The sequence below is a fragment of the Salvia hispanica genome, chromosome 4 (genome assembly GCF_029641045.1).
Source record: "Salvia hispanica isolate PSC_SH4W2 chromosome 4, Shi_PSC_v1, whole genome shotgun sequence".
In the NCBI taxonomy this organism is placed as follows: domain Eukaryota; kingdom Viridiplantae; phylum Streptophyta; class Magnoliopsida; order Lamiales; family Lamiaceae; genus Salvia; species Salvia hispanica.
In genome coordinates, this window is record NC_142695.1 from 12,873,983 (window position 1) to 12,900,519 (window position 26,537).

At 36.2% G+C, this 26,537-nt stretch overlaps 2 protein-coding genes and 1 non-coding gene across 13 annotated transcripts; 2 read left to right on the forward strand and 1 right to left on the reverse strand.

Annotated features, from left to right (window-relative positions):
- Positions 1-1,741: 1,741 nt before the first annotated feature.
- On the reverse strand, positions 1,742-10,735 carry LOC148927267 (O-fucosyltransferase family protein). The gene is made up of 9 exons (XM_089057205.1): positions 10,290-10,735; positions 8,461-8,551; positions 7,846-7,922; positions 7,583-7,671; positions 7,031-7,220; positions 5,602-5,783; positions 3,695-3,797; positions 3,257-3,585; positions 1,742-2,484 (listed from the first exon to the last, which is right to left on the reverse strand). The coding sequence occupies exons 1-9, from the start codon at positions 10,575-10,577 to the stop codon at positions 2,133-2,135; spliced, it is 1,701 nt and encodes a 566-aa protein (XP_088913331.1). The 5' UTR covers positions 10,578-10,735; the 3' UTR covers positions 1,742-2,132.
- An 11,769-nt stretch (positions 10,736-22,504) lies between these two features.
- On the forward strand, positions 22,505-26,117 carry LOC148927268 (protein NONRESPONDING TO OXYLIPINS 2, mitochondrial). 11 transcript variants are annotated; one of them, XR_016129088.1, is made up of 5 exons: positions 22,505-22,785; positions 22,852-23,001; positions 24,636-24,681; positions 25,473-25,507; positions 25,779-26,117. XR_016129088.1 is itself a non-coding variant. In XM_089057702.1 (4 exons), coding segments are annotated over exons 1-3 (324 nt in total). In that variant the 5' UTR covers positions 22,505-22,612; the 3' UTR covers positions 24,637-24,681; positions 25,779-26,117. The 11 variants fall into 11 exon arrangements, 9 of the variants coding, with proteins under 9 accessions (XP_088913828.1, XP_088913830.1, XP_088913835.1 ...); XR_016129089.1 differs by having other exon boundaries at positions 22,852-22,970; XM_089057702.1 differs by lacking the exon at positions 25,473-25,507.
- Positions 24,168-24,287, forward strand: LOC148927269 (small nucleolar RNA snoR83). Its single transcript, XR_016129293.1, has one exon. It is a non-coding gene; the product is annotated as a small nucleolar RNA snoR83 (small nucleolar RNA).
- Positions 26,118-26,537: the final 420 nt, after the last annotated feature.

Consider the following 26,537-nt stretch of genomic DNA (forward strand, 5'->3'; position numbering starts at 1 on the left):
TTTCTCTACTTTAACTATTTATAACTAATTTTTCAAAACGAGTGCGCAAAATGAAACGCCTCTATTACTATGGAACGGAGGGAGTATTTGTTTTTTGTTTTTTATGTTTGCAAATATATCAATTAGCAAGAATAAAAATATAAAAACACTACATATTAAAAGCATATCCTCTTGTCAGTATTTATTTTTTATATTTTATGCTTGCAAATATGAAAATCGTCGGAATTCATTATTGCATTTAGAGAGAAATTGTGATGGCGAAGAGAATGGAGTGAAAGGTGTGAAATGAAGCAAAAAAATTGGTGATATATATAGAAGAAAATACAAAAAAAAAAAATTAAAAATGAAAAATGTGGTCCTTACCTCCTGCAATGGACCGGAGGATAGGCTGGACTATGCAAAAAATGGTGCATCTTCCGTGCCCGATGCATAGGCCGCGGACTAAGGAAATCGCATAGGGCGGGGTGCTGCAGTGGCGCCCTAAGGCGAGCCCGATGCATAGGGCGGACTTTAGGGCGCCCAACTGTGGATGCCCTTATATTTTGTACTCCTTTCGTTCGGTATTAGGAGTCCCGGTTGAGTTGGGTGCGGGTTTTAAGAAATGTTTGAGTGTGTAATAACTGGAGTGTGTAATAATGGAATGTGAGACCCATTTGCATTATTAGTTGCTTTATTCTTTGGATGTGTTTTACTTGTGCTTTTTAGTGTTTTATTTTATAATATTTTTATTTCACTTTTATGGAAATGTTTAACCGGGACTCCTAATGCCTGACGGATGAAAATGGTCAACCGGGACTCCTAATGCCGGACGGAGGGAGTATTATTGTCCACTGCGGGTCATAGCCATATCCGATTGGCTTTCTGATTGGCTTACGTGGCTTTTTCATCCTACTTGCCATAAACTTTAAAGTAGTCTAAAATATTACTCCTACAACATTTCATGGTTTCCCATGTAGAATAGGTTTTCACCTAAGATTCGCGATGGAAAATAACTCACAAAATATAAAATTTGTACTTCTGTCTCAATGTAGTAGAGTCGTATTCTTTTTTGGGTGTCACAAGATAGATGAGTCATTTCCTTTTTAGTAAAAATTGTATCATCTCTCATACTTTACTCTCTTCACTTTATCTTTTAACACATCAATTTCTTAAAGCCTGTGTTTAAAGAAAATGCCCCAACTATCTTTGGACGGAGGTAGTAATATTTTAGATAAGTTTTAACATTGGAAGGATATAACAAAATTGAGTCAAAGTTTGTGATTTTAAGAACCAATATCTTATGTTTGCTTGATTGTAGCCTCGTATCCTATATTCAAAAGGAATCCTCCGGTTACATGCCTTTTATTCCAAGAATAAGATTAGAAAATTCACACTTGCTTCTCTTTGGATGAATTGGACACTTTCTCAATAGGTCCCTCCATAGTTCTCATGCTTTACAAGTTTATTTTTGGCTGAAACTGAGTTATTTCTGCTTTCAACGTCAGAATCATACAAAGAGAATAATCTTCCTCGTTTTGGTCAATGAAACATGTCGAAAAGTACATGACTTTGTTCTAAAAATACATATGTACAAAAAAATGGACATTTTTATATATGCGCGTTGTAAAAATGGGCATTTTAAATTTGTAGCCTTTAAATAAGCTATTCACCCTTTAAATTCGATTGATGTCCTAATTTGGTTACGTAATCTACTCTATACATTAGTAAACAGCTTACACTTTTCTAAAAAGAAACAAAGAAATAATCATCAATAATATTTCAGCTTCTCTGCATTTCGGAAAAAAAAATACAACAATAAAACTGCGCTGTCATTTTGTTGGTTACATTTCGTAATTGAAAGATGAAAGCAACAAAGTTGAAAAAAGGGACACAGCATTAATAAATAAATATGGACAATTAGGTGAAGATCACAGTGCTACAGATGAGGCTATACATGAATCCCAGCAGTGTTAACTGATTCTTACATAGGCAAGAGTGCTGTTTCTTCCTTGCAGCAGCACCGGTGGGTCACATAACACCACTGGCAACCCAGGTTCGGGTGGGGGAAATGTCGATAAGCAAGCTCTGTTTAGACAGAAAAAATGGTGTTATTTCTGCAGCTACACTGTTTCACATCAATAAACAAGCTCTGCTTAGACAGAAGAATGGTGGTATTTCTGCTGCTGCACTGTTTCACGTCTCAGCACACTCTGTCCTCTGACAATGTTATCATCTCTAGCATCACCTGTGGAAACATTGAGAAAAGTAGTTCCATCTTTCATTGCAGCAAGATATTTAGATGGTTTTTGGCAGATGCAAGTAGATGGGTATTCATGAAACTCTCCTCTTCCAGGTCTCATCTCTTCGGGTTCTCCCATGAACCCGCGTTGGCATAGTTTCACCTTTCTTGAGAAAGAACTCCAGTCCATTTTGTCGCGTGCAGCAAACAGAGCGCTGAGCCTTTTGGCATTCGGTCTGATTGTTCTCTTGTGACCCATATACCTCCTTTAACAAGAAAAACAAGACGAAGGATTCAAATAAGTTTGAAACTACTAAAACTGATGTACTTAAAGACCAAACGGAACATTTTATAACGACTAAAGGCCAACTCTGGTGTTGCACCAGAACATCAATTTATGCAATTTTCAAACCTGCCGGTGTGAATGGAATTTTTTGAGAAAATATTCTTAATTTGCATATTGATTTGGAAAATTTTGTTAGAGTAAAGGCGGAGGACGACTGTAAACGAACAGTAAGAACAAAACAACTCAATAGAAACTAAATTAAAGTTTGAACTAAGGTAACTACTGACAGGCGACTCCTACACAGAAGAACACTCTAATTTAATTCTAACTCTAAAAGATAAAACGTGTCTTTAACAACTAGACTCGTTAAAACATTTGAAGGATGAACGGTGGTCGAAATATGGAGTATTTAGACATACATATGAAGGATGTATTTGATCAGTTACCCAGACTGGTCTGAGTCAACTAACATTTTAGTTTGAAGGATGTATTCGATCAGTTACCCAGACTGGTCAGAGTACAACTAACATTTTAGTTTAAACATTTATCTAACAGGCACCTCTTTTTTATTTTGAGTTAGTCTCTAGTTTCTAGTGTTACCCTAGAAGTCAACCTAATTCATGAATATATCTTGGTTCTGCCTAATCTGAAGTTGTTATGCTTCACAAAGCTGAAAGGTAAGAAAAATCATACTAGCATAAATCTAAACTTGTGTGCTAAAGTAAAATATGCTTATCTTCCTCAATACTTACCTTCGACCGGCTAGGATTTTTGCCATATTCCCATTGTTATTAGTGACGAAGACATCACTTTCATCACATACAGTGTAGTCAATGGCAGCCAATCGAGATGAAAATGGAAGCAGTGATTTTAACTCTTCACTGGCCAGCATCTCTTTTGTATAGAAATTTGGAAACAACTCTTTAAGTGGCCTCAGAGTTTCTTCTCCGCCATATATTTCTCCAGATGCAACATATAGATATGTGTTATTATCAAAGTCAAGGCCCCGCAGCAACAATCCCACCTCATGAGGGGTCAAAGGGCACTTCCCTCGTGTTCGCTCTTCATCTGGGCTTAATTCCTGAAGAAGCAAATCGCAGATCGTTGTTATATGTCACAAAATAAATAGGCTTCAGTCAATGGATCGTGCCTCAAAGAATGATGAGGATAAAAAAATTCCAAAAACATACAGGTAACGTCTCCCATCGCTTTCGTATATCACTTAGTTCTTGTCTTTCTTTATCACCCCCACCATAGTAACATCCAGAAAATGCAAGCATATCAGGTTCAAACCTACAAGCAGTGTAAGTGGCATATATCAGATTATATACAGTAGTACAACTTCATTGATGCACAAGAAATGAAGCATTGGACAATATCCAGTACACTAAGTTCCCAGCATTTAGGAACATGGAAATAAAAAGGTGAAGACTTTCCCAAGAATTCCATATAATGACAAGCCACACTACAACGGCAATTTACATTTTACTATATAACCATATCCGATATTCCGAGGTGAATAATCATAAATAATCAATAACAGAAATTCAAAATGAACAGTCATCCATTACTCATTCCCAACACATCAGATTCACACAGAATTCATTTTCTAGAGTCAAGACTAATGAAGACTGCTACTCAACAAAGATTCTAAACTCAAAAAATAACAATTAGACTTCTAATCGAACTCTCACTCTATAAGATAACAACTAAATAAACAATACTCCCTCGCTCTGTGATTTGAAATCCCGATTTGACTCGGTGCGAGAAAGTGGGTGGATAAAGTTAGTGGAACGTGGGTCCCACTTTTTATATATTAGAAAATTGGAAAATCATTACCTAAGACCAACAGAAGTAGAACTAGTCAGAAGCTACTGACGTCAAGCATGAAATATTTACATTCCATAGATGAATAAAAGGTGAACTAGAGAAGAGCTTCTGATATTTCTCAGTTACTCATAAAAAGCTTCTTTCAATTCTATAAAAGATGAAAGCATATTAAATTCTGTCATTCAATCTGACTGCTGCAATTCAAATGCAGCCATAATCAGTGATGTTGGGAGCGCAGGGCGCTCCGGGTCCGAGAGAATAGGTAAAATATGGGCATGCCCCCACGAATCGAGGTGCACTAATGCAATTTGTGGAAGACATGACAGTATGTATTAATGGTTCGAATTTGTGTGTATATAGGGTGGTATAAATGAGTATAGCACACATTAATGAGGTTGCAAACTGCAAAGGTATAAATGACTATAGGGTCCTCATGGTTTGACACATTAATGGCGCAAATGGAGTAAAACACATATTAATGAATAATGACACCTATATTGTCAACCAGTTAGAAATGGATAGAGGAAATATTGGGAGGATCAATATAAAGTAGGGCGCAGAGGTATATATGAGTTTAGGGTCCCCATAGTTTGACACTGTAATGAAGGGGAGGGAGGGATTGGGAGGGTTATATACTCCCTCCGTCCCAAGGTAGTTGGGACATTTCTTTTGGGCACGAGATTTAAGAAATTGATGTGTTAAAAGTTAAAGTGGAGAGAGTAAAGTAAGAGAGATGAAGAGAGAGTAAAGTATGACTGTATGAGAGAAGATAAAGTTTTTGCCAAAAAAGAAAATGACTTAACTACCTTGGGACAACCCAAAAAGGAATACGACTCAACTACCTTGGGACAGATGGAGTATAAAGGAGGGTAAAAAGTATGCATGTGTACATCACTAATGTCGCAGCGCCCCCAGCCTCGTCCCACCCGTGCCCCCTGATCTTGCCGGCCCCAGCCATACGGGGGCGATTCCAGCCTCGCCCCGTGCACCCTGTGCCCAAGGCACGCTTTTCAAACATTGGCCATAATATGCAAAAATCAATTCTGATTTCTGAAGCGTTCAAAGGAGCACCTTGACCTTTTGAAGTCCAAAGGGGCACTAGGATTAGTATTAAAAGACTTGCATAAGTAATAAACTTGGACATCAATATTAACAACTAGTCAACTAATCAAAGGTAATATATGCATTTACAGTCTGCTTAGAGTGCTTGCACATAAAAAAGTTCAAGAGCATTAAGTGTATTCATGGCATAGTAAGGATCTCAAACCTCAAGTGAACAGCTATAAAACGTGCTGTCATCTTCCGCATGCGTGTGACAACCTTCTGGCCTAGACTCCTTATAGGTTTAGTAAATCTTAATGCATGATAGTTAACCCGGCAACGTAGTTTCTGTAACTCTTCATCAAGGTCATTAGCAAGCCTATAATCAAACTTTGTCAACTGAACAACCTGCAGAAAAACTTAATAGGTTTATATGTTAACCAAACCTAGCTCACACTAGATATTTCCAAGAGATCGTTTAAAAGCAAAGGAGATAACGTAGCCATTTTGTTTAGAGGTACACGTTATAAAACAATAAGTAAGATAAAATTTAAAAATAAATAGTATCCCATATAGATCATATTCAAATCATGTGTGGTTCAAGTGAGAGATGATAACGTTTAGGGTTCAGTTCTATGCACATTTAATTTTTCACAATATGCTCTTTTTTCAAAAAGTTGCCAATTTAAGAAAGAACATACTTCTACATTTATAGCAAGCAGAAACTCATTTGCGATTTTCGAGTTGGAAATGAAATTGCAAAATTTGTAAGCGAACCAGTCTGTCAAAATATAACATTGTAATGGCATCCATACTTCGATGTTTGAAGTCATTACCATTATTTGTCTAAGCTCTATGCAATGCTTCTGAATTTCTTGGTAGCAGTCTTTGAAACAAAGTTGAATTAAGGATGGGAGATTCTCAACCTTACTTAAGGTGATTGATAAATCAAGAAACATTGGTTGGATTATCATACTTGATTATTCTATCCAGTATAAAGTAGATATAGTACATGGTTACCGGAGTGCACTGTGCATCCCAGATATCCAAGTATCCAACTGGTCCTGTCTACATAGTACAACCTCTAAATGTTGTGTGCCTCATTGATACTGTTTGGATGATGGGCTAATAGTGACCTATTTGATGGTGAGGAAAGGAGAGAGGAGCTAAAAGGGACATGTGCCGACTACCTAAGAATAAGAAGGGGGAACTTATAAAACACTTTTATTTGCTCAATTCTTCAGCATATAGACAATCGTGGAACTTTTGTGCATCCCAGATATCCAAGTATTTAATTGGTCCTGTCTACATAGTACAGCCTCTAAATGCAGTGTGCCTCATTGATAATGTTTGGATGATGGGCTAATAGTGACCTGTTTGATGGCGAGGAAAGGAGAGAGAAGCTAAAAGGGACATGTGCCGACTGCCTAAGAAAAAGCAGGGGGAAACTTAAAAAACAGTCTTATTTTCTCAATTCTTCAGCATATAGACAATAGTGGAACTTTTGCTCTACCAAAGCTCTAAGAGATATTCATCATGTCAAGCACATGACAGCACAATATAAAAAAGGCTAGATTTTACTATATAGGCATCGGATTTCAGAAGCAGCACTTATAAAATTAATCAATTGTAATTGCATAAATTTGTCCTCTTACACGTCTTCTCAATAGAATGGGCAATACTTGCTCCAGATAATAGTCAGGTTCTGACTTTCGAGGAACACGCATGGTATATGGTGGTTTATCCATTGACCTCATCACCTTTTCTGGAACTCTTTTCACAATAGGTACATCCTTTGCAAGGAAAGAGATGAACCAATCAACATCAAAAATGTTGGCAAAATCACTGCATAACAAAGTAATATCTGGATGAGACAGGGATTTGTTTAGTTAAGTCAAAAGAAAAGAAACTACTCTTAGTATAGAATTGGAATCATGCTTCAGTTACCAGAAGTGAGGTTAGGGATCTTACCTAACAGGATTTGAATCTCTTTAACAAAGGAGGTTGTCAGAAGAAACTAAATTTGATATCTTACATTATTTATACTGTAAGTATTGCCAATTAGCATTTCTAACCTGGGGGTTAATAACTACCACACCTAGATTACTGTTTAGCCCCAGCACTTAAGAATAGGTTGCAAATTATAATGCCCAGATAACTGAAGTTCATTTCTCTACTTGAATAAGTCAGTTTTCATCTCAACCAACCTTTCATCCTTCCAGAACGAATTATGATCCAATTCTGGCACAACTAAAGTAGCGTTTAAAATCTTTGCAACAACCACAGCATCAGTTATCTGTAAATCAAGAAAATATTAAATTATAGGCATTTAATCGTACAACTAAAACTAATGCAAAGTGGACAGGACAAAATTAGGTAACTGAAGGAACGAAGAAAAAGAAATAAGCACACAAACAAATTCATACTCTAAATTAGATACATGCATACAATAAAATATGAGGAAACTTACTCCAGTTCTTTGTTGGTTCAGCCCCCCACTAGTTGCGATAAGTAAGTATCCATTTGAAAAACGTTCCCGTACAGGAGCTATTATTGATCATCATTAAACAAAGGGTAAACGACAATAATAATAAGAATATAAAAAAAGAGATGTAGGGGAAAAGGCTAATAATATAAAAAAAAAAAAAAAAAAAAGATGTAGGGGAAAAGGCTGAAGCTGGCAAAGGAATTAAATTTTGTTATCATATCTTAACCCAGCTAAAAGTTATCTGGTTCATGATAAACTTGATATGTTAAAAAAGGTGAAGCACCATTTATTTAAAGAAGAAACCAAAATATTAGCTTTTTTTCATGATACCAGATGGCCCATTATCTCCAAAAGCTTTTATAACCATCCTAAGCATCTGAGTCTTGATTGTTTATAATTACCAAAAACTCAACTGAACAACTTTTAATTATATGCCAACATCAGCACTCCATATCAAAAAGAAATAGTACAACATTCAGACAAAATTGTAAATTTTATCTTTAATGCTAGCAATTGTGCGCAAACAAAAAAAACCAGCTTCATACTAGTGGCAAAATAACCCATCTTGCAATATATAGAAAACTCTGACAAACTTACGTGCAAAGCGGGGCCCTCTTTCACTGCAACCATAATAAAAGTTTGAAAACTTGGATTTCCATATATCAACTGGAACCTGATAACTTTTATCCTACATTCAATTTAACATAGTGGCATGTCTTAGGGATAAGAATAAATGAAACAGAGGAGAAAAAGTATTGTAAAATATGCTTAATTACTGCAGCTAGAGTTTCGTCACAATTTCTATATACTCAAATAATGGTAAAAGCAATCTTATACAGGGGAAGAAGTATTGTACACATGCAATCAGAAAATATGCTTAATTACTGCATCCACTGTAATTCAGTTTAGTGGCATGTCTTAGGGATAAGAATAAATGAAATCATCAAACAGTTCATAGAGACCAACCATAGATTAAAAAGAAAAAAATCAATGTCATTTGAATCAATCGTAGCTTCTCCTCTGTTTCATGTCTTTATGTTTGCAAAAACAATGACTAACAATGTTAATAATTAATATGCGTAACAAAACTTAGAGAACAAACCAACTCCAGCTAATCAAACTTATTCAACTACCTGATAAATAAGAGATGTCAATAAATAACAGCTAATTCAATGAAATTTTGCAAGTATTCTTATATTTAAACCATGCAACTTATTTCCAGACCTACTTACACAATGTATATATACACATATATCAACAGTAAAATAAACCCAAAAACACAGTTTTTACACAGACATGATTTGTCTATAGTAATATAATCCTTTTTATCACATTTCGGTCACTAATTTTCTGAAATACAAGCAGAAAAAAATTACTATGAACATCCACGCTCTGCAATGCAGGAATGATGTACTATAAATCATGACAGTGATCACCATAGTAGCTTGAAACGTGAATTATGTGTTGATTGTAAGTACGTATAACCTGAGGATGTGATATATAACATGGTTTCTCCTCTCCATTCCACTCTTACAAAATTAATTTCATGGGGTTCCTTTTATCAGTAAATTACATGGAAAGGCATCTTAAAAGAATAATAGCGTGGTCAACAAAACATCCAAATGACATAAAGAATATATTTTTATGCATCAGGATCATATAAAAAACAATCGATGAGACACAGAAAGCCCCAACTATCTTTCAAACAAGCACAATGTGCTGCTAACTGGTGTTGCTTTGCAAATAATATAACCTTGTCTGACATTTATAATCCTCTACATTGTGAAGACGAAAGCAATGGATTTAAGTATAAGGAGAAGACATAACTAAATTACTGCACCATCATAGTGCCCTTAGTTTAAAAGATTTTCCTTTGAAACAAATCTAATATCACTAAAGGTCTCCTTGTCACTAAATTTAGAATGCCAAAGGGTTTTGTCCATCTTTGTAGCCCCTCACCTCTCATATTAGCAAACAAAAGAGAAGGCACGGATTTATGCAGAACCAGAAATGTGTCTGACACTAGGTTGCATTTAATTCTATGGTTAAGAATAAAGTAATTAAAACTCAGAAAGATTAGCATTTGAGAGAAGAACTTTTTCCCCAAAGTAAAGTCAGCTGGAAAACTAATCAAAGATGCAAAGTTGGATAGCAATCAGAAAGAAGAGAAGATCAAAGATAGAAACACCATATTATCTCAAGAGAAGAATATATTGTTCCACTTAGACAACTCGAATCAGTCAAAATTAAGTTCAACTAAATGGTGAAAGTCAAAATTAAGTGCTCAATTCAACAACGCATTGCTAAAAAATAGCTGCATTGCTAAACGTATCTACATTCCAATTAAGGGATGAAAATCAGGAGAGAAACAATCGAATTACACACAGAAACACACAGTGAGGGTTAAAACTCAAAATCTGCCTTACCTTCTTGTACCAAGTCGGTTTCACGAAGCGATTAGAGTACCACTCAAGATCAGACGCAACGTGGCCTGTGAAGAGAGAGATGAGGGCAACGGCGAAGAGCAGCAGCCCGCACACGACCGTCCATGGCACCGCCTGCCGTCGCCCGAGGTGCAGATAAGTCCAATAATGGTGCGGGGACTGCTGCAGCTTCTGCTTCTGCTTCTGCTTCTGTTGCTGCAAAATGACATTATTCACGAGAACGCCGCCGCCGCCGCCGCCGCACCTCAACGCCTTGTTAGCCACGCCCATTTCATCTTGCTCCGCACCTTCTCATAGTAATTAGGGGCAAAATCAAGCAGTTTAGGTGACTTGACTCAGCTAATTGTTGGAAATCCTGCTCGAATTGAGGTCGTTTTCGTTGCACAGTATGAAAATTGCAGCTGTGTGTGTAAGAGAGAGAGAGAGAGAGAGAGGATCTCAATAAATGAGAAAGCTTGATTAATCAATTTATTAATTCTCATTTAATAGCGAGATTTTTCCCTTAAGGGATCATTTAATTGCGAGAATTATAATGTTTAATCTAACATAAAGTTTAATCCTATCGTGGCATTTAATTCTCACTGAAAATAAATATTATTTGGACTTCAAATTTGACAAAGTGGATAAAGAATCTTTCTCAAAAAAGAAAGAAAAACGAACAATTCAATTCTTGGTAATATCATGAATTTAGAGAACTTCTCGGTTTATTAATTTATTTAGTAAACTTCAATATTGGTTATTAAAATGTTTTTTGGCTCCAAAAACTATAAACTCTAAAATTTGGTATTTCCTAGTATTAATTTTAAAATTGGATTTTAAAACTGCTTAAATATAAATTTTTTGTTGAAAAATTATCCAACGTGGACAACCGTAAGTATGACTTAGAAACCGATTTTATGACTGTGAAAGAGCATCGTTTTGCACGCCCTAACATTTTAAACAACGAAGAACGACATTTGATTTGTTCTTCACTTAATTTCATTGCCAAATTGCGCTCCATCCTAATTTCAGCTCGATTCAGGTAACATTAAATCAGATATCAACGAACTAATTCAAAGTGTGGTTGATTTGATTGAGAGTTGTATTTAGTGTCGGTCAATTCATTCGATTTGAGATTCTTATTCGTGCATCGTTCTTCATTTGGATTTTCATTCTGGTTGTCCACCATAGACTAAGAAGTACTCCATTCGTCCCACCTTATTCGCACTTTTCTTTTTAGGTCGTAAATTTGGGATTGATTTTTTTTTGTAATTAAATTAATGTTTTAAGTGAATATTAATTAACTTCTCCCTCCGTCCCATAAAAATATGGGCATATGATATGCCACATGAATTCACACAAAATTGGTAAAGTAAGAGAGAGGAGGAGAAAGGTAGTTAAAGTAGTGTTAATAGATAGTGAGACCCTATTATTATTAGTGTTTTAATAGTGATATAAGTTGTAAATAACTTGATGTATAGGGACAATAAATTGAGATAATTTTCTATAAATGAAGATGCCCATATTTTTATGGGACGGAAGAAAATAGAAAGTGCGCATATTTTTTTGGGACGCCCTAATTCGTTTTTAAAATAGAAATAGTGTAAGTAGTTTGGGATGAGCCGAAACAAAAAAGTGCAAGTAACATGAGACGGATGGAGTATTTTTTATTCATTCTAAGGTAATAATACTTCACATTTTTCTAATGTTTCTCACCGGATTTTGCAAAATCTGTCTGTCATGCTAAACGCATAAGCCTCATCTGGCCTAGTACAATATCATGACATACATAATATATCCTAGAGCCGAAGCATATGGAGATCTTTTTAGGGTTGTTTTCTTTCTTTGACAGTGGAAGGACAATCCTTCGTTGACAATTAAATGTCATGTCTCATAAGAAGAAATCATTTCATGAAATTCTCCATTGAGAAGCATCTTAGCAACTTGTTTATGTAAGTGGATTATAATAATCCTAACATCCAATTTGGTTTATATCGATATATCTTTATCCCAAGGATGTAGGAAGCATCACCCAGATCCATCGTACTGACTATAAATCTTTGCCACTAACCTAGCCTTGTAGGTTTGCACTTTGCCATCTGCATCTCTCTCTTTTTTAAGATTCATTTGCAGCCTATGGGATAAATCCTATATGGCAAGTCAACTAGTTCCCTAACTAGATTGAAGTACATCGATATATAAAGACTTTTAGCCACTTCTCTTGATCGGTGTCTGACACCGCCTCAGCATAGGTCTTAGGCTCATCGTAGTCTGTAACAACTTCATCATCTTGGTTCTCAACCATTAGATTTAGTCTCTTTGTGGCACGACGAATCCGTTTAGGCCTATTGAGTTGGTTTTGTTCTGATTCGGACTGTTCATTCTAAATGTGAGAAGGTTCAAGAATATGTGGATGGGATGCAACTATTGCATAATCTTGTCTTTGATGCATCTCATTGTCTTGAGGTTAGGGGTGTGCATTCGGGTTTTGAAACCGAACTGAACCGAAAAATCGAATTTCGTTGAAAATCGAAACCGAACCGAAATCGAAAAACCGAAAAACCAAACTAAACCCGAACTAAACCGAAAAACCGAAATTGTATGAAATTTCTAAAAACGAAAACCCTAAAACCGAACAACTAGCCAAATCTGTACAGTGAACATACAACTAATTTTGAAATTTCAAATTAGTGGAAAGGAGGTTTGATGCTTCAAGTTTCGTCCGTAGCTGGTAGGGAAACATACAATGATGCAATTCCTATCAAAATTAACTATGTAAACATACAATTAATCAAAATTAGTCAATTAATCAACTAAGTAAACATAAAATTCCTATCGACTAAGTGAAGACATACGTTTTCTAGTCAATTAAGGGTGGCGGCGTGGATGAGTGTAGGGCTGGAGAGTGGAGACAATGGCGTGGAGGGGCGAAGGTGTGGGTGGAAGGGCGATGGTGATGCACTTTTTATTAGCACTAAATAAACCTGCAAGTATACAAAGTATATATAGTATAGCTAAAGGTCAGTACCGGATATCGAACACGGGGAAGACGAACACAAAGTGTCTATCCTCTACTGAGACTCAATTACTATTTGGAAAAACATTTGGGTTTTGAAAACTTTTGAAAAACTAAAAGCAAAAAAGAGCATAGATCAACTAAAAGCAAATAAATCAAGAGAAAGACAATAGAGATAAGGGAATCCCAGGGATGTGTGTTCACAGTTATGGTTATACAAAATTTCAACTACAGTACCCTAGCACAGTTATTACTTTGATAGAACGAGTCACCTAGATTATGCTCATGCGAAACAAATGTTGATTACAAGATTAAGGTTGTCAATCCTAACACGTAACTCCAAAAAGCTCCTAAGACCCTTGAAAAGTCCTCACTCTCAATTAACAGTGCCGTTTTAAAGGAAGCTAACTGTAGTGTCTACTAAGTGGACCTAACTCGCTAGAACTCTGTCACAGTTATGAAGCAAGTTATATTAAATCATACACGATTGTGTCACTTAATCATGAAGCATCAAGATTAACTTAGGGAAGAAACAGAGTAAAAACAAAACGGATATTAAATAGAAAACGGAACTTGTATAACCAAAGTCGTTACTAACACATCCCTAGAATCCTATGAGTTTAGTTACACATAATTGAATAAGCTAAAAACATAGATTGAAGGGAAGACAATTTGAACATAAAACTAAAGCAAATAAAACCCGTAGGTTGAATCCTTGTCGTTCTTGATGTTCTTGAAATCTTGCTCCAACTCCTTGCACCAGTGAAGTACTCTAAGCCTTGATCTCTATGAAGTATTTTGCAATTAGAAGTTCTCTCTTTTTTATGAAGCTTGAGGCCTTATTTATAGGGGAAAGCCATGCCTTGTTGTAGAAGGAAAAAATCTCCAAAATATGGTAAAACTGGGCGCAAATCTAGGGCTTCTCGGATTCGCCGCCTTTCTTCGGCGGGCCGCCGCACCTTGGCCGGCGGTCGCCGCGTTGGAGTCCAGAGAGTCTGTTCCCTGGCAGACCGCCGCACATCTTCCGGCGGTCGCCGGACGAGACTTCTCTTCCAAGCACATTTTTTCGAGGCGGACCGCTGCATTGATCTGCCCGCCGGGCGCCGGCGGTCGCCGCACACATCCGCGGCGGTCGGCGGTCGCCGTCTGACTCCAGATTCCCAAACTTGGCGTTTTGGCTCCCTTTTTCGGCTCAATTATGCACATTTCTCACAAAACACGTCAAAATACCAAAATAGACAAAATATGCAAATAATGGACGTCTAGAGTGACTTTGACATAAAAAACGGACCAAATAATGACCTTAAAACAGTGCAAAATCCGAGCGTATCAGATGGGCCGCACATGTCGTAGGTGGACTTCTGGAGGTGCGGGCGACCGGTGTGGATGGTTGGACGCTGGAGGGCGTGGGAGGACAGCACTGCCGGAGGCTTGGAGTTGGAGGTGGAGAGATTAGGGCTAGAAAATAATGATTGAAAGGTGAAAGAGGCGGAATGCAGAAGTGAAGTAGGGTTTATTTTGTAGTATATATAGTTAAATATTTTATATAAATATAAAATATAGAGTATTTCAAATATAATTAGGTTTTTCGGATGTTTTTTTGCCTGAACCGAACCGAAAAACCAAAAATTTTATATTTTTAAAATCGAACCGAACCGAAAAATCAAAATAATCGAACCTAATTTCAAAATTTCGGTTTGTTTCGGTTCGGATATTCAGTTTTCAGATTTTTTTCTTACCCCTACTTGAGGTGGTCCTTCGAGGGCCCTCTAACTAAGGTTCCCTCTAAGAGTAATTTCCCCTCCCATAGATCATCAAAAACACTCACTGACTTATCGTCCAATCCAATGAATAATATCTCATCCTAATTGTTATCTCGTGGTTCTTGAATTTTTTAAAGATCTACTATATTGTGACCTTGTTCGTTGAAGATATAATTATCTTAAGGAACGTCGCCTATCCTTGATGTTATCACCTTGTAATTCTCGAGACAGTACAAATCTTATCATTTAGTTTCTTTAGGATATCCCACAAAAAAATATTTCTTGCTTTTAGATTCAAATTTATTAGTCATCATTTTCTTAATAAAAGCAGGACAACCCCAGGTCCGCATATGGTTAAAACTGGCCTTTTTGTTACACCTTATACCATCCGCAGCGGTGCCTTGTCTGTCCGTGCCAGCGGCACGGACACCCGCCGTCCGCTGCTGCAGCTCTTAAATTCACGTCTGTGCCGCTGAGCATCCTTACGTTGCGCCATGTGATTGGCCAACAATAAAAAAAAATCGAAATTAATATCAAAAATAAAAAAAATATTTTTTGATTACCAAAAAATAGAGCCGTTTATGGACGTTTTTTTGGAATTTTTTGAATTTAATTTTTTTTTATCCCAAAATCATCTATAAATACACACATTCATCATCCACTTTTCACATCAAATTATCTCTCATTCATATTTTTTCATACTAATCATCTACATCTTTCTATCGAAACAAGACACACAATGCGCGATACAAGAACCCACATTGAACTACAAAAAGACCTAATCAATCACATTTGGGCGAAATTCGGCAACGAGTAGTGGGTCTTTTTAATTTTATGAATTTAATTATGTATTTTTTTTATTTTCTAGGATTTTAATTATGTATTTTTATTTTTTAGGATTTTAATTATGTAATTTTTATTTTTTAGGATTTTAATTATGTAATTTTTATTCTTTAATGTATTTTTATATTGTAGAAATGTTTTTAGTAATTGAAGTATTTAAATTGAATAATAGAATAGTGGGACCCTTGAGCTTGTCCTTGCGGAAGAGCACGGATATGGATGTTGTGCTCTTACTAAGGACAGGAAGAAAAAGAAAGTGGGTCTGGGCCCACCTCTGTGCTCTTAAATAAGAGCACGGATGGGGATGCTCTTATTCATATGGTGTTTTCTCGACTGATTTATAATGAACCCTATTTCAGAATGTAAGCAGATGTTACCAAAACATGACCCCAGAGGAATAAAGGGAAACTGGCGAATCTCATCATGGATCAAACCATATATAATAATGTTTGATTTCTCTTTTCAGATATTCCATTCATTTATGGTGTACCAGGAGGGGTTCAGTCCGACCAGATTCCATTTAACTTCAAGTGATAAAGAAATTCTCGGCTGAAATATTCCCCTCATCGATATGATCGAAGAATCTTGATACTTTTCCTAAGTTGTTTCTCAACCTCACACTTAAACTGTTTGAATTTCTCGAAGGCCTCAGATTTGTGTTTCATAAGATACACATATCCATACCTTGATAAATAATAAGTAAAAGAGATGTAATACGAATAACCATCTTTTGTTTGAGTTGGAAATGGTGCGCACACATCTGTGTGGATCAACTATAGCACATCACATACCCCTTTCCAGGAAAATGGCTTATTGCCCATCTTTCTTTGAGACGGAATTCACATGCACCATATGATTCAAAATCAAATGAATTTAGATAGGTTAACTCTCTCAATCTCGCTATTCTTTTCTCATAGATATGACCAACCCTGCAATGCCAAAGATAAGTTGCACATTACCTAACTTAAGCCTTTTATATTGCACATTGAGAATATTTCGTTTGCATTCAAGCATATATAATCCATTCTCTAGAGAGTCATTTCATAAAGCAATCCATTATGAGAAAACGAGCATCTCCTGTTTGCAGAATGGAAGGAAAACCCCTCGATGTCTAACATCGCAATGGAAATGATATTATTTGAAATCACATGAAAGTAATACTCCCATGCGTTCTGAGGGAAGATCTAATCTATAAGTTCCCAAGCGTTCGACAACAACTCTTGCACCGTTTCTAACACCTAGGTCTACTTCCTCAGGCCTCACTTTCCACCTGTTTATTATACCTTGCACATTATTACAAATGTCTGATCCATAAGCAGTATCTAATACTAAAGATTGTGAGTTATTCATCGACATATGTATCTCAATGACAAATATAGTTAAGCTCCCACATTGCACCCTGTGCCTTGAGTTTTGGGCAGTATTTCTGTCAATACGTGAAATAAAATGAAAATGCAAATTACTGCCTCTATCCGCCATTAGATGTCCCATTTTTTAATGGTTCGGGTTTTAAGAAATTGTTTCGCTTTATAAGAAAGTAGTAGAAAAAGTTAGTGGAATATGTAGCCCACTTTTATATACTCCCTCCGGCTCAAGGAAGATGACCATTTCCTTGGGCAGCACGAGATTTTATGCAACCTTATTTTGTGTATTAAGTGGAGAAAATAAAGCAAGAGAGAGATAATTCAATACAGATAAAAGTGTTTCCATTATTAGTAATGGGTCATCTTGGTTGGACAAACCAAAAAGGAAAGTGAGTCATTTTCGATGGGACGGAGGGAGTATTGTTTTATAATAAAATGTGAGTGGTTTAGTTAGTGGATTGTAGGTCCCCCCCTTGCCAAATATAAAAAGTGAAATGAGACATTTATTGGCGAACAGACAAAAAAAGAAAAATGATATTCCCTCCGTCTCACTATAGTAGATGCGTTTCGTTTTGAGCACTCATTTTGAAAAAATGATAATAAATAGTAAAAGTGGAGAGAGAATAAAGTAAGAGAGAAGACGCTTCTCTGTATTATTATCTCTCTTACTTTAGTTTCTCTCAATTATAGCATCTGTAACACAAACATGCTTCGGAATATGGATGAAAATTGCAAGAACTCGTTGTAGACATGGCATTCCTACAACTTTACAATACGGATGGATATGGATTCGACGTGAAATATGATGGTGTGAACAGAATGAATGACGCCACAATCGAATATGAACGTTCGATTGATAAGTCGATAAACTATTCGAAAACGAACACTTTGCTACAAGAATTCGAATAGGAAAAATCAAGAGTAAAACTCAAGAAACCAACTCAATTTTGTTCATCAATAATTTTCTCCGTTTCTCGACTCATATTACACGCCTTTTATAGGCAAACTATGAAACCTAAAAATCTAATAAATCTCTTAATTAGATAACTACTAATCTTAATTCTACCAAAATATAATTAATCAAAATAATAGCCTAACCAAATCCTAACAAATGTCTAACTACGCGTAAATCCTAATACTAATATAGAACACCTAATTTAAATATTAAATCCTATCATTGACATAGATAAATCCCAATATTTTAAACTAAACTTATTAGCTCCTAAATAATAGGAAATCATAACTTCTTCTACTCGTTTCATCCAACTCAAGACTTCGGGCCAAGCTATGTTTCCTTTTCTCGTGCGTAGCTTTGGGATCGAAACGAGGATCACATCAATATTGTAGCCCCTGTTTTAGTTTTTCACTATAATAATAACAAAAGGTAGGTCTCCAAGCCAATTGCAACAACTATTTTGCAACTCTTGGGTTATTAATCCAATTAATATGCATCCATACTGTTTAGGTCGCTTTGGACTCACTAAACTATTTAAGAAAGTCTACCCTATCGCATGACGCCAACCATGTATCTATGAATGAGCCTAGACATTGTGGATTTGGAATAGATGCTTTGTGTAAAACTCGTGGTTAAAAAATTAGGAGCACCAAACAATTACGATGGATGATGCGTTCGTTTCAAAACAAAACTTATATTTTATGGGAAAAAGTGTAATATCAATTATATGAATTCAATATCCAATTTAAATCTCAAACAAATAATGGACCCTGCCTAGCCACACATATTATAACTCGGACTACACATACTGGGCGCCACCTACCCAGACATAATATAATGTGTAACACAAACTACACATATTGAGCGTCGTCTACCCAAATAATAAACAATATCTAACTGTTATAGTTAAAATAGGCATAAATCAAATAATGTTATCACATAGGATATCGATTAATGGTCAAAAAATAAAATCTAAATTTATTTTCTAATTAAATGTGGATTTAACTATTTATTCATGTAATTGATATATAATATAATTAATTGTACAGTTTAAACATTGTACTATTACAATTTTAATTAAAACAAAAATGGTTCTAACAAAACTTTTAAGTCCATATTTTACTTTAAAAAATAATTATAGCCTAGAACAAAACACAACAACCCAGTTACAATGTAGCCCAACCCAACCACAAAATCATTCTCAACCTAATCATAGTACAACCGTTGTTCACCATGGACTTTCTTCAACGGCTACTCTACCATGTCACCCAACAACGTCTCTGGGAAGCAGGGATCCACGTTGTTGCTGGCGAGAACCCCGACCTTGTCCCCTCTCGTCACCCGTTGTTCACATCCCCACCGGTGAATCACAGTATGCGATGAAGAGGAGTGACGCGCAACTACAGTTGACGTGATTCCCAACGGCTAATTCTGTTGCTGCCCTCAGTCTCCCAATGTGGCAAAACTGGTTTTGATAGAAAATCGTGGAAGTGTAAGTCCAATTTCCATTCTCACATTCTATTTTCTTATTTTATGAAATCCAATTGCACGCTCAAACAAGCTTTCGTTAAAACAAAACTTTAAATTGAACCAATTTTATAATTTTCATTTAATTTTAGTTCTGATGAAATCAAATCTCATCGTGAAACATAGTTTTCGAAAAGTTTGAAATCTAATTTCTATATGTGAAAGTCGATCGCTGTCGATTGCTAGTACCTTCTGAACTTGCACGAGAGGACGCACATATTTCCTGGAATGCTGGGAAGCATGGACTGTATGCACTGGGAGTGGCAGAATTGCTCACTATTGGATACAAGGGCACACACCCGACGTTGATCCTTAAAGCCATAGCTGAACAATGTCTCTGGATCTGGCATGCTCACTTCGGTGTGACCGGGTCTAACAACGACATCAACATCCTGCACACATCGCATCTCTTCAACAAACAATACATGGCAATGGCCCGATCATCGAGTTCACTGCAACGGACATCAATATCAATAGGGGGCATTCTTTGGTTGATGGCATATACCCGTGGTGCCCGTATTTCTAAAGGCAGCCACTTGCCCGTATTTGGTATGCTCCAAGCGCGTTGGGCAATAGTGAAAGGTTCGCGGCGTTTTTGGTACAAGACTGTTGTTACTTATGTCATGTATGTGTGTAGGGGTGTCAAAATGGATATCGGGAATTGGATATCCATTATCCAAACCCGAAATATCGGGTAATTGGAAACTCGATACCTAATTTTTCGGGTTTCGGGATCGGGTTCGGGTATAGGATATTTGGATTATCGGGTATCGGATCCCGATCGGGTTTACCCAAATTACCTGAATTATCCAATTTTTATATTTTATTTTTAAAATTTAATAAATAATGTATTAATTCTATTATTTAAAAATTAAATAATTAAATGTACTCCCAAAATCCTTTACTCTTAAGTCATATTTTGAGTTAATGTATGAATTGAGATGTTTATTATGGATGAATAAGGGATGTTATAACTTATGAATATTTTATTTCTAAAAATTTGTTGTAGTTTTTTTTCTATTAAATTTAAACTACTCTAAGTTTGTATCAAATTCGAACTACAAGTTTGTATTTTTAAAGGTTTGTAGCTTATTTTCTTAAAAAAAATAATAAAAAAATAAATAAAAATCCAAAATCGGGTATCGGGTATTAAATTTTGGAAAATTCAGGATCGGGTACCCAAAATTTTCAGATCGGGTATCCGCGGGTACCCAATTTGACAAGCCTATATGTGTGCATCATATTGCATAACATGATAGTCGATGATGAAGGTGCAGGAGTCACCGATTGGGGCGATGAGGAAGCTGGACCTAGTTCCGGTATGGTACCCCACCCCACTTTCAAGGTTTACAGATGGGCTACAATGAAGTTCTAGCGGCAAAGATCACAACGCGCGACCAACAACTCCATGCTCGCCACATGTCCGTTATGATGTAAAAAATTTGGTTACGTAACCGCCGTTGAAATTGTATTTTTTTTTAGTATTTCGGTTGTATTTTTCGGCTTTTTTAATAAAATGAAGTTTTTATATTATGGTCTTAATTTTATATATATTTGACTATTTTATTATATTTAAAAATAAAAAATTAAAAGGAATGCAATAGTTGTTAAAAGATTATAGTCCACTCCATTACTGATGCTATATGAAATGAGATTTTTATCCATTAACAATACATTTATTACATTTGTGTGTGAATATTGGACTACAAATAATAGAGTAAAGGCCAAAATTGGTCCTAAACATATGCCCATTTTATCATTTTGGTCCTAAACTTTATCTTTTGAATTTTTTGGTCCTGTACATTTCAAATCGGATCACAATTGATCCTCCGTCAATAATTCCGTTAATATTTAACGGTCAACGATTTTAATCACAATTTTGACCAACTTAAGCAATTTTTAATTATTTAATCATCAAATTTATTTTTTTAAATAAAATCATAAATTATTTTTTTCAAAATTACTTTCATCTTCTTCTTCCACTTTGGGGAGGGAACGAAAGATTTTCACAGTGTACAACAACACGCCATCTCACAAAAAATATGCTGCTCAAAACGACAGCTACAACCACCATGAGCATAGCCACACCCCCACTCTCCCCCCTCTTCAAACCCCCTTTTTCCTTCCCCAATCTCAAACCCTTCATTTCCCCTCACAAATTCCATCAAACCCTCTCCTCTCAGAATGAGCTGGCTCAACAAGCTCGGCTTCGGCCTCCGCTCCGCCGCCGATTCCTCCGTTGAATCCTCCTCCTCCGCCATAGCGCAGGGCCCCGACGACGACATGCCCGCTCCGGGCCAGCAGTTCGCCCAATTCGGATTAGGCTGCCATCACAGATTTTTGCGGCGGTGGGGGATAAGATAAAAGAGGACCCAGCGGCGGAGCGACGTCGTGCCGGAGAGGCAGTGACGGCGTGACGGGTTCACGGTGAAAATCTTCCGCTCCCTCCCCTCCATTGATGAAAGTGGAGGAAGAAGATGAAAGTGAATTGGAATAAACAATTTATGATTTTATTTAAAAAAATAATTTTGATGATTAAATAATTAAAAATTGCTTATGTTGGTCAAAATTGTGATTAAAATCGTTGACGGAATTGTGATCCGATTTGAAATGTACAAGACCAAAAAATTCAAAAGATAAAGTTTATGACCAAAATGATAAAATGAGCATATGTTGAGGACCAATTTTGGCCGTTACGCAAAATAATACGGAATCCTAACTCTGGCTAATGTGGATGCCGGAGTAATTGGCATGTTGTTGAGGGACTATCCAGCTAATTATATGTAAACCCTAAACCCTAATATCTTTATCGCCAAAATCGATCACATTTCTATCTCTATCGTCGGTGTGCGAACAAAATGGCATCAAGATGCAGCAGAATTTTCCAGCGATCTTCTGTTTCTGCCCTAAAATCGGCCATTTCGAAGCCAGCTTCTTCTTCTTTCAGCAGATCAGCCACCGCCCCATCCAATAGGCCACCTCTATTCACTACTCCAGTGGCCTCTCCCCTTCGCCGCTTCTCTCTCTCAAGGTAAACCCTAGATTCTCTTACTATTTCACTTTTTTCTTAATATTGAAATGAATAAGGGTGTGATAGGGCGCCGTCGGAGTTGGGAGGTGTGGCGTCGTTGCTGCCACTGCACAGTGCGGTGGCTACGGCGAGGATGACGTCGTGCCTGAGCTCGTCGTCCAGGAGTTGTCGGGCTCTTTCTCAGGGTACACTCTGCTGCACTTCTCCAGATCTCTAGTATGTATTTTTTGCTGTTTTGTTTTCTTGTCATGAATATTTTTCGTAGTTAGATAAATATTGATGTTCATGCTGCTTTGTGTTTCTTTATGTAAATGATTGAGCCTGCGGTAGGACGTTAGTGTAGAACCCTTTATTAAAATTAAGCTTCTTAATTCTGGGAAAAGTATAATTTAGGTAACTAGTAGTTGAAGGAGCTATGGCATAAGTATCCTATTATGATGATTGATGACCTAGGGAATGTGATATTAAGTGATTTTTGTTCATTACTACTCCCACTCTAAGTGGAGCATTTCTATTCCAGCACATGGTTTTAGTAGTGTTGTTTTGTGAGCTAAGTGGAGAGAATAAAAGTAAGAGTGAGGGAAAAAGTTGAGAGAGTGATGTTTCTATTTTTAGAAATGTGTCACTTAGAGTGGGACATCCCAAAATGTAAAATGGTTCACATAAGAGTGGGATGGAGGGAGTATAAAACATTACCCTAGAATATGTTCTAAATATAACCCTGATTAGATTTTCGTTGATTATTTATTCGAGCTCCTTATTCATAGTTTGCAGTCTTGGGAATCTTGTATCTGTTCCAACAGCTTATCTTTTCTTGTTTTTGGTTTTGGGGATGGTACCATGAGGAAGGTGGTTGTGAAAGTAGCAGTTTCAGTGATCTCATTATTTTAGTTAAAAAATTGGAATTCAGGCAATGGTGTAACTATTTTTCGTCTAGATATTGCAAAAACCCTCATTATTAATGTATGCAGTTTCTGTTATTGTACATCTACCTACTTTTGTGGCTTTGATGTACCCTTGTTGAGTGTTCTTTATGTTTATGTCCATTTCCCTGCTTTGTATATCAAAACGTTTTACAATTTTTTGTGTGCATTTTAATAAATATGGAATGACGTTGACATTCATCTTGATTATTTTGCATCTTTTCTGTTAGTGCCTAACCTATGCATAATGCTTGATTTCTGTTTTAAGTTTTTTGGGATACCATGTGAGCCATAGCTCCTCTCAAACTAGTGCTAGTTATGAATGTTTTCAATCTTCATATGTTCTGAAAACAGAACATTTTATAATTTGAACTTCTGTGGCCAATCTGTGACCTGGAACAATTATGTTTGGATGGATGTTATGTATTCATTTATTTATGTATAAAGTGTGCCTTCATAATCCCAAATAAGCACTATTATGTTTATTTGATTCATGGGAGGCGTAGACTAACTATGGAAGTTCGCTGATAACACCTTTCTATTCCAGAAGTTGTTTCAATAGTACCTTACCATACATGTACCAATTTTCAGTGATACAAATTTACTTACTGTCACATGACATGAAATTACCAGAAAGCTAAGTTACAAGAATTCTTAGTCTTTCACTTATATATTGTAAAGAAATTCCTTGAAGTTCTAATAACATCTGAAACTTGTTAGAGAATTTCTAATTTCTTGAAGTAAACATCTATTCAGCCCTGACATACACCTTGATTTTTAATTGGATTATTGGCTGGATCTTTCTCAGTCATGGTTGTTTACCTCAACCCTCATCTCTTCTACGACCTCCCTAACAATAATTCGGTCTTTTCTTTTTTGCCTGGAGGTAATGATCAGCTCTCTGACTGGGATATTTGATTCCTGCAGGCACATGAGTTTCCAATGGTTGAAAGAAACACAAGAAATATACAAGGTCTTCCATTATGATTCATTGAATTACACACTATGTATAGGTGCTTTAATTAATGTACTAAAGCAGCTAGTTAGTATTGATGCGATAGATAATAAATTAATCTCTTATCAACCAAAGTACCTGCATACATTTAAAAAATTGAGAATAAGATGCATCTATTTTTATGTTGTAGTATTGGGCTGTTAATAATTTGTTTCTGCAATATTCTTGGTCGAATGATCTACTTCTTGAAAATTAAGCAAATGAAATGAGAAGTTAGGACTTATATTTGTATGGTGGTTGTAGTTTGATAGGTGTTTGATTTTCATGAGTGTTATTATTTGTGCTCGTCTCATAAACTGAGTGCATATCTAGTCTCTCTGATGCCTGAACAATGTGATCAACGGGTCAGATTTTATAGTCTGAATTCATTTTATAGGTTCTTTGATGCTTGAAAATGTGATTGATGGATTTTACTAGTAAAGTTTGGGTTCATTATCGCACTCAACCATTAGTCTTGGGAGCCATTTAGCAGATTTAGAAAACTGCTGTATACTTTAGGTTCTTGTAATGGTGCGTAGCCTAATATTGGAATGAAGTTAAAATTTTTACGTCAGAGGAAGTCGATTAAAAAAATTAATCCGTGAACCACTTCATTTTCTATCTGAAACGAGTGTGCCCAACTTCCCTTCCGTTGATTCATTCTGAATGTCCAAATGTCTCAGCCCTTGAATTGGTCTTGTTAGTTACTTTCCCTGTCAAATTGTGTGCTGGGTTAACAAACGTGGTAACATCAGTTCTCCTTTTTCCAGATGAAATTGATGGGACGTGAGAAACTTACTCAAAGGTGTGGCTTAGTCATCTGCTTTAGAGTTGCTTCTGAAGATACTCTCAATACTTATCTTTCATGTCTTGATAATCAACTAAGTGACCATTGGCACATATTGACGTAGCTTTTGACTGGCACTGTGCTTGTAGTTCATCAGCAAGTGTATAAATATTATTGCACCATTCTTATTACATTTGCAAGTGTCTCGCTGTTTAAAATTTCTATAACACGGGTTGGTGGCATGGAACAAGTGATCTGATACTGGCTTCTTTTTTGTTTCTTATGCTAGAGCTTGGTCTATCAGTTCCAAGGTGAGATAATTGCATACAGAGTTGAGAAGTTGTCATCGTGTGTGACCGGATGAAAGCTAGGCTGGATATTTTATTGCTTCATAATTTCAGCTGAATTTTACAAGGCAAAATCCAAACTCACTGCTATTTGATTCTACAAAAACAGCAGTTTGATTCTGCTATTTGGAAAACCAACTTTTGACGGTATGATTATATTGGATTGCTCTTTAGGCTTAGTTGCCCATTCGTTATCTGCATCTTTGTGGGTAAGATATTAGATAAATTTAATACTACATTGTTAACGTTAATAAACCTATATCAGGAAAATCTTTGAACCATGTCATTTTGTACGGGTGAATATTGATAGATAGGATGCAGTTGAAATTTTACTGTGGTAAGTGGTTAATTCATACACACACATTTGATACAAAAGCTAAATGTGTATCTGCGTGTGAGTTTGTCAAGTGGTAGAAAGCTAATACCTGATGTCTAAGGTCAAAAGGTTTGAATTTTCTGTGCCTAGGTCTTTAATTTTATGTCCATTTTACTCATAAAAAAAAGCTAAATGTGTATGATGTCGGTTTTAACTTGTTTGAATTGATGATATGAAGTTGAGGATTATATATGATTTATTAAAGTTTGAGTAATGTAAAATGAGGATTAAATATGATTTATTAAAGTTTGAGTAATGTAAAATGTTTAACGTGTTTGCATTTTCTAAAACCAAGTTATGGATGTAATTCTAAGACATGTTTCGA

Coding starts and splice junctions, on each gene's coding strand:
- LOC148927267 (XM_089057205.1), bottom strand. CDS start 10,577: ATGGGCGTGGCTAACAAGGCGTTGAGGTGCGGCGGCGGCGGCGGCGGC. Junction 7,672..7,845: donor TGAACCAACAAAGAACTGGA/GTAAGTTTCCTC, acceptor CTTGATTTACAG/ATAACTGATGCTGTGGTTGT. Junction 7,221..7,582: donor TCGTTCTGGAAGGATGAAAG/GTTGGTTGAGAT, acceptor TTTGTTATGCAG/TGATTTTGCCAACATTTTTG.
- LOC148927268 (XM_089057702.1), top strand. CDS start 22,613: ATGGCATCAAGATGCAGCAGAATTTTCCAGCGATCTTCTGTTTCTGCC. Junction 22,786..22,851: donor CGCCGCTTCTCTCTCTCAAG/GTAAACCCTAGA, acceptor AGGGTGTGATAG/GGCGCCGTCGGAGTTGGGAG.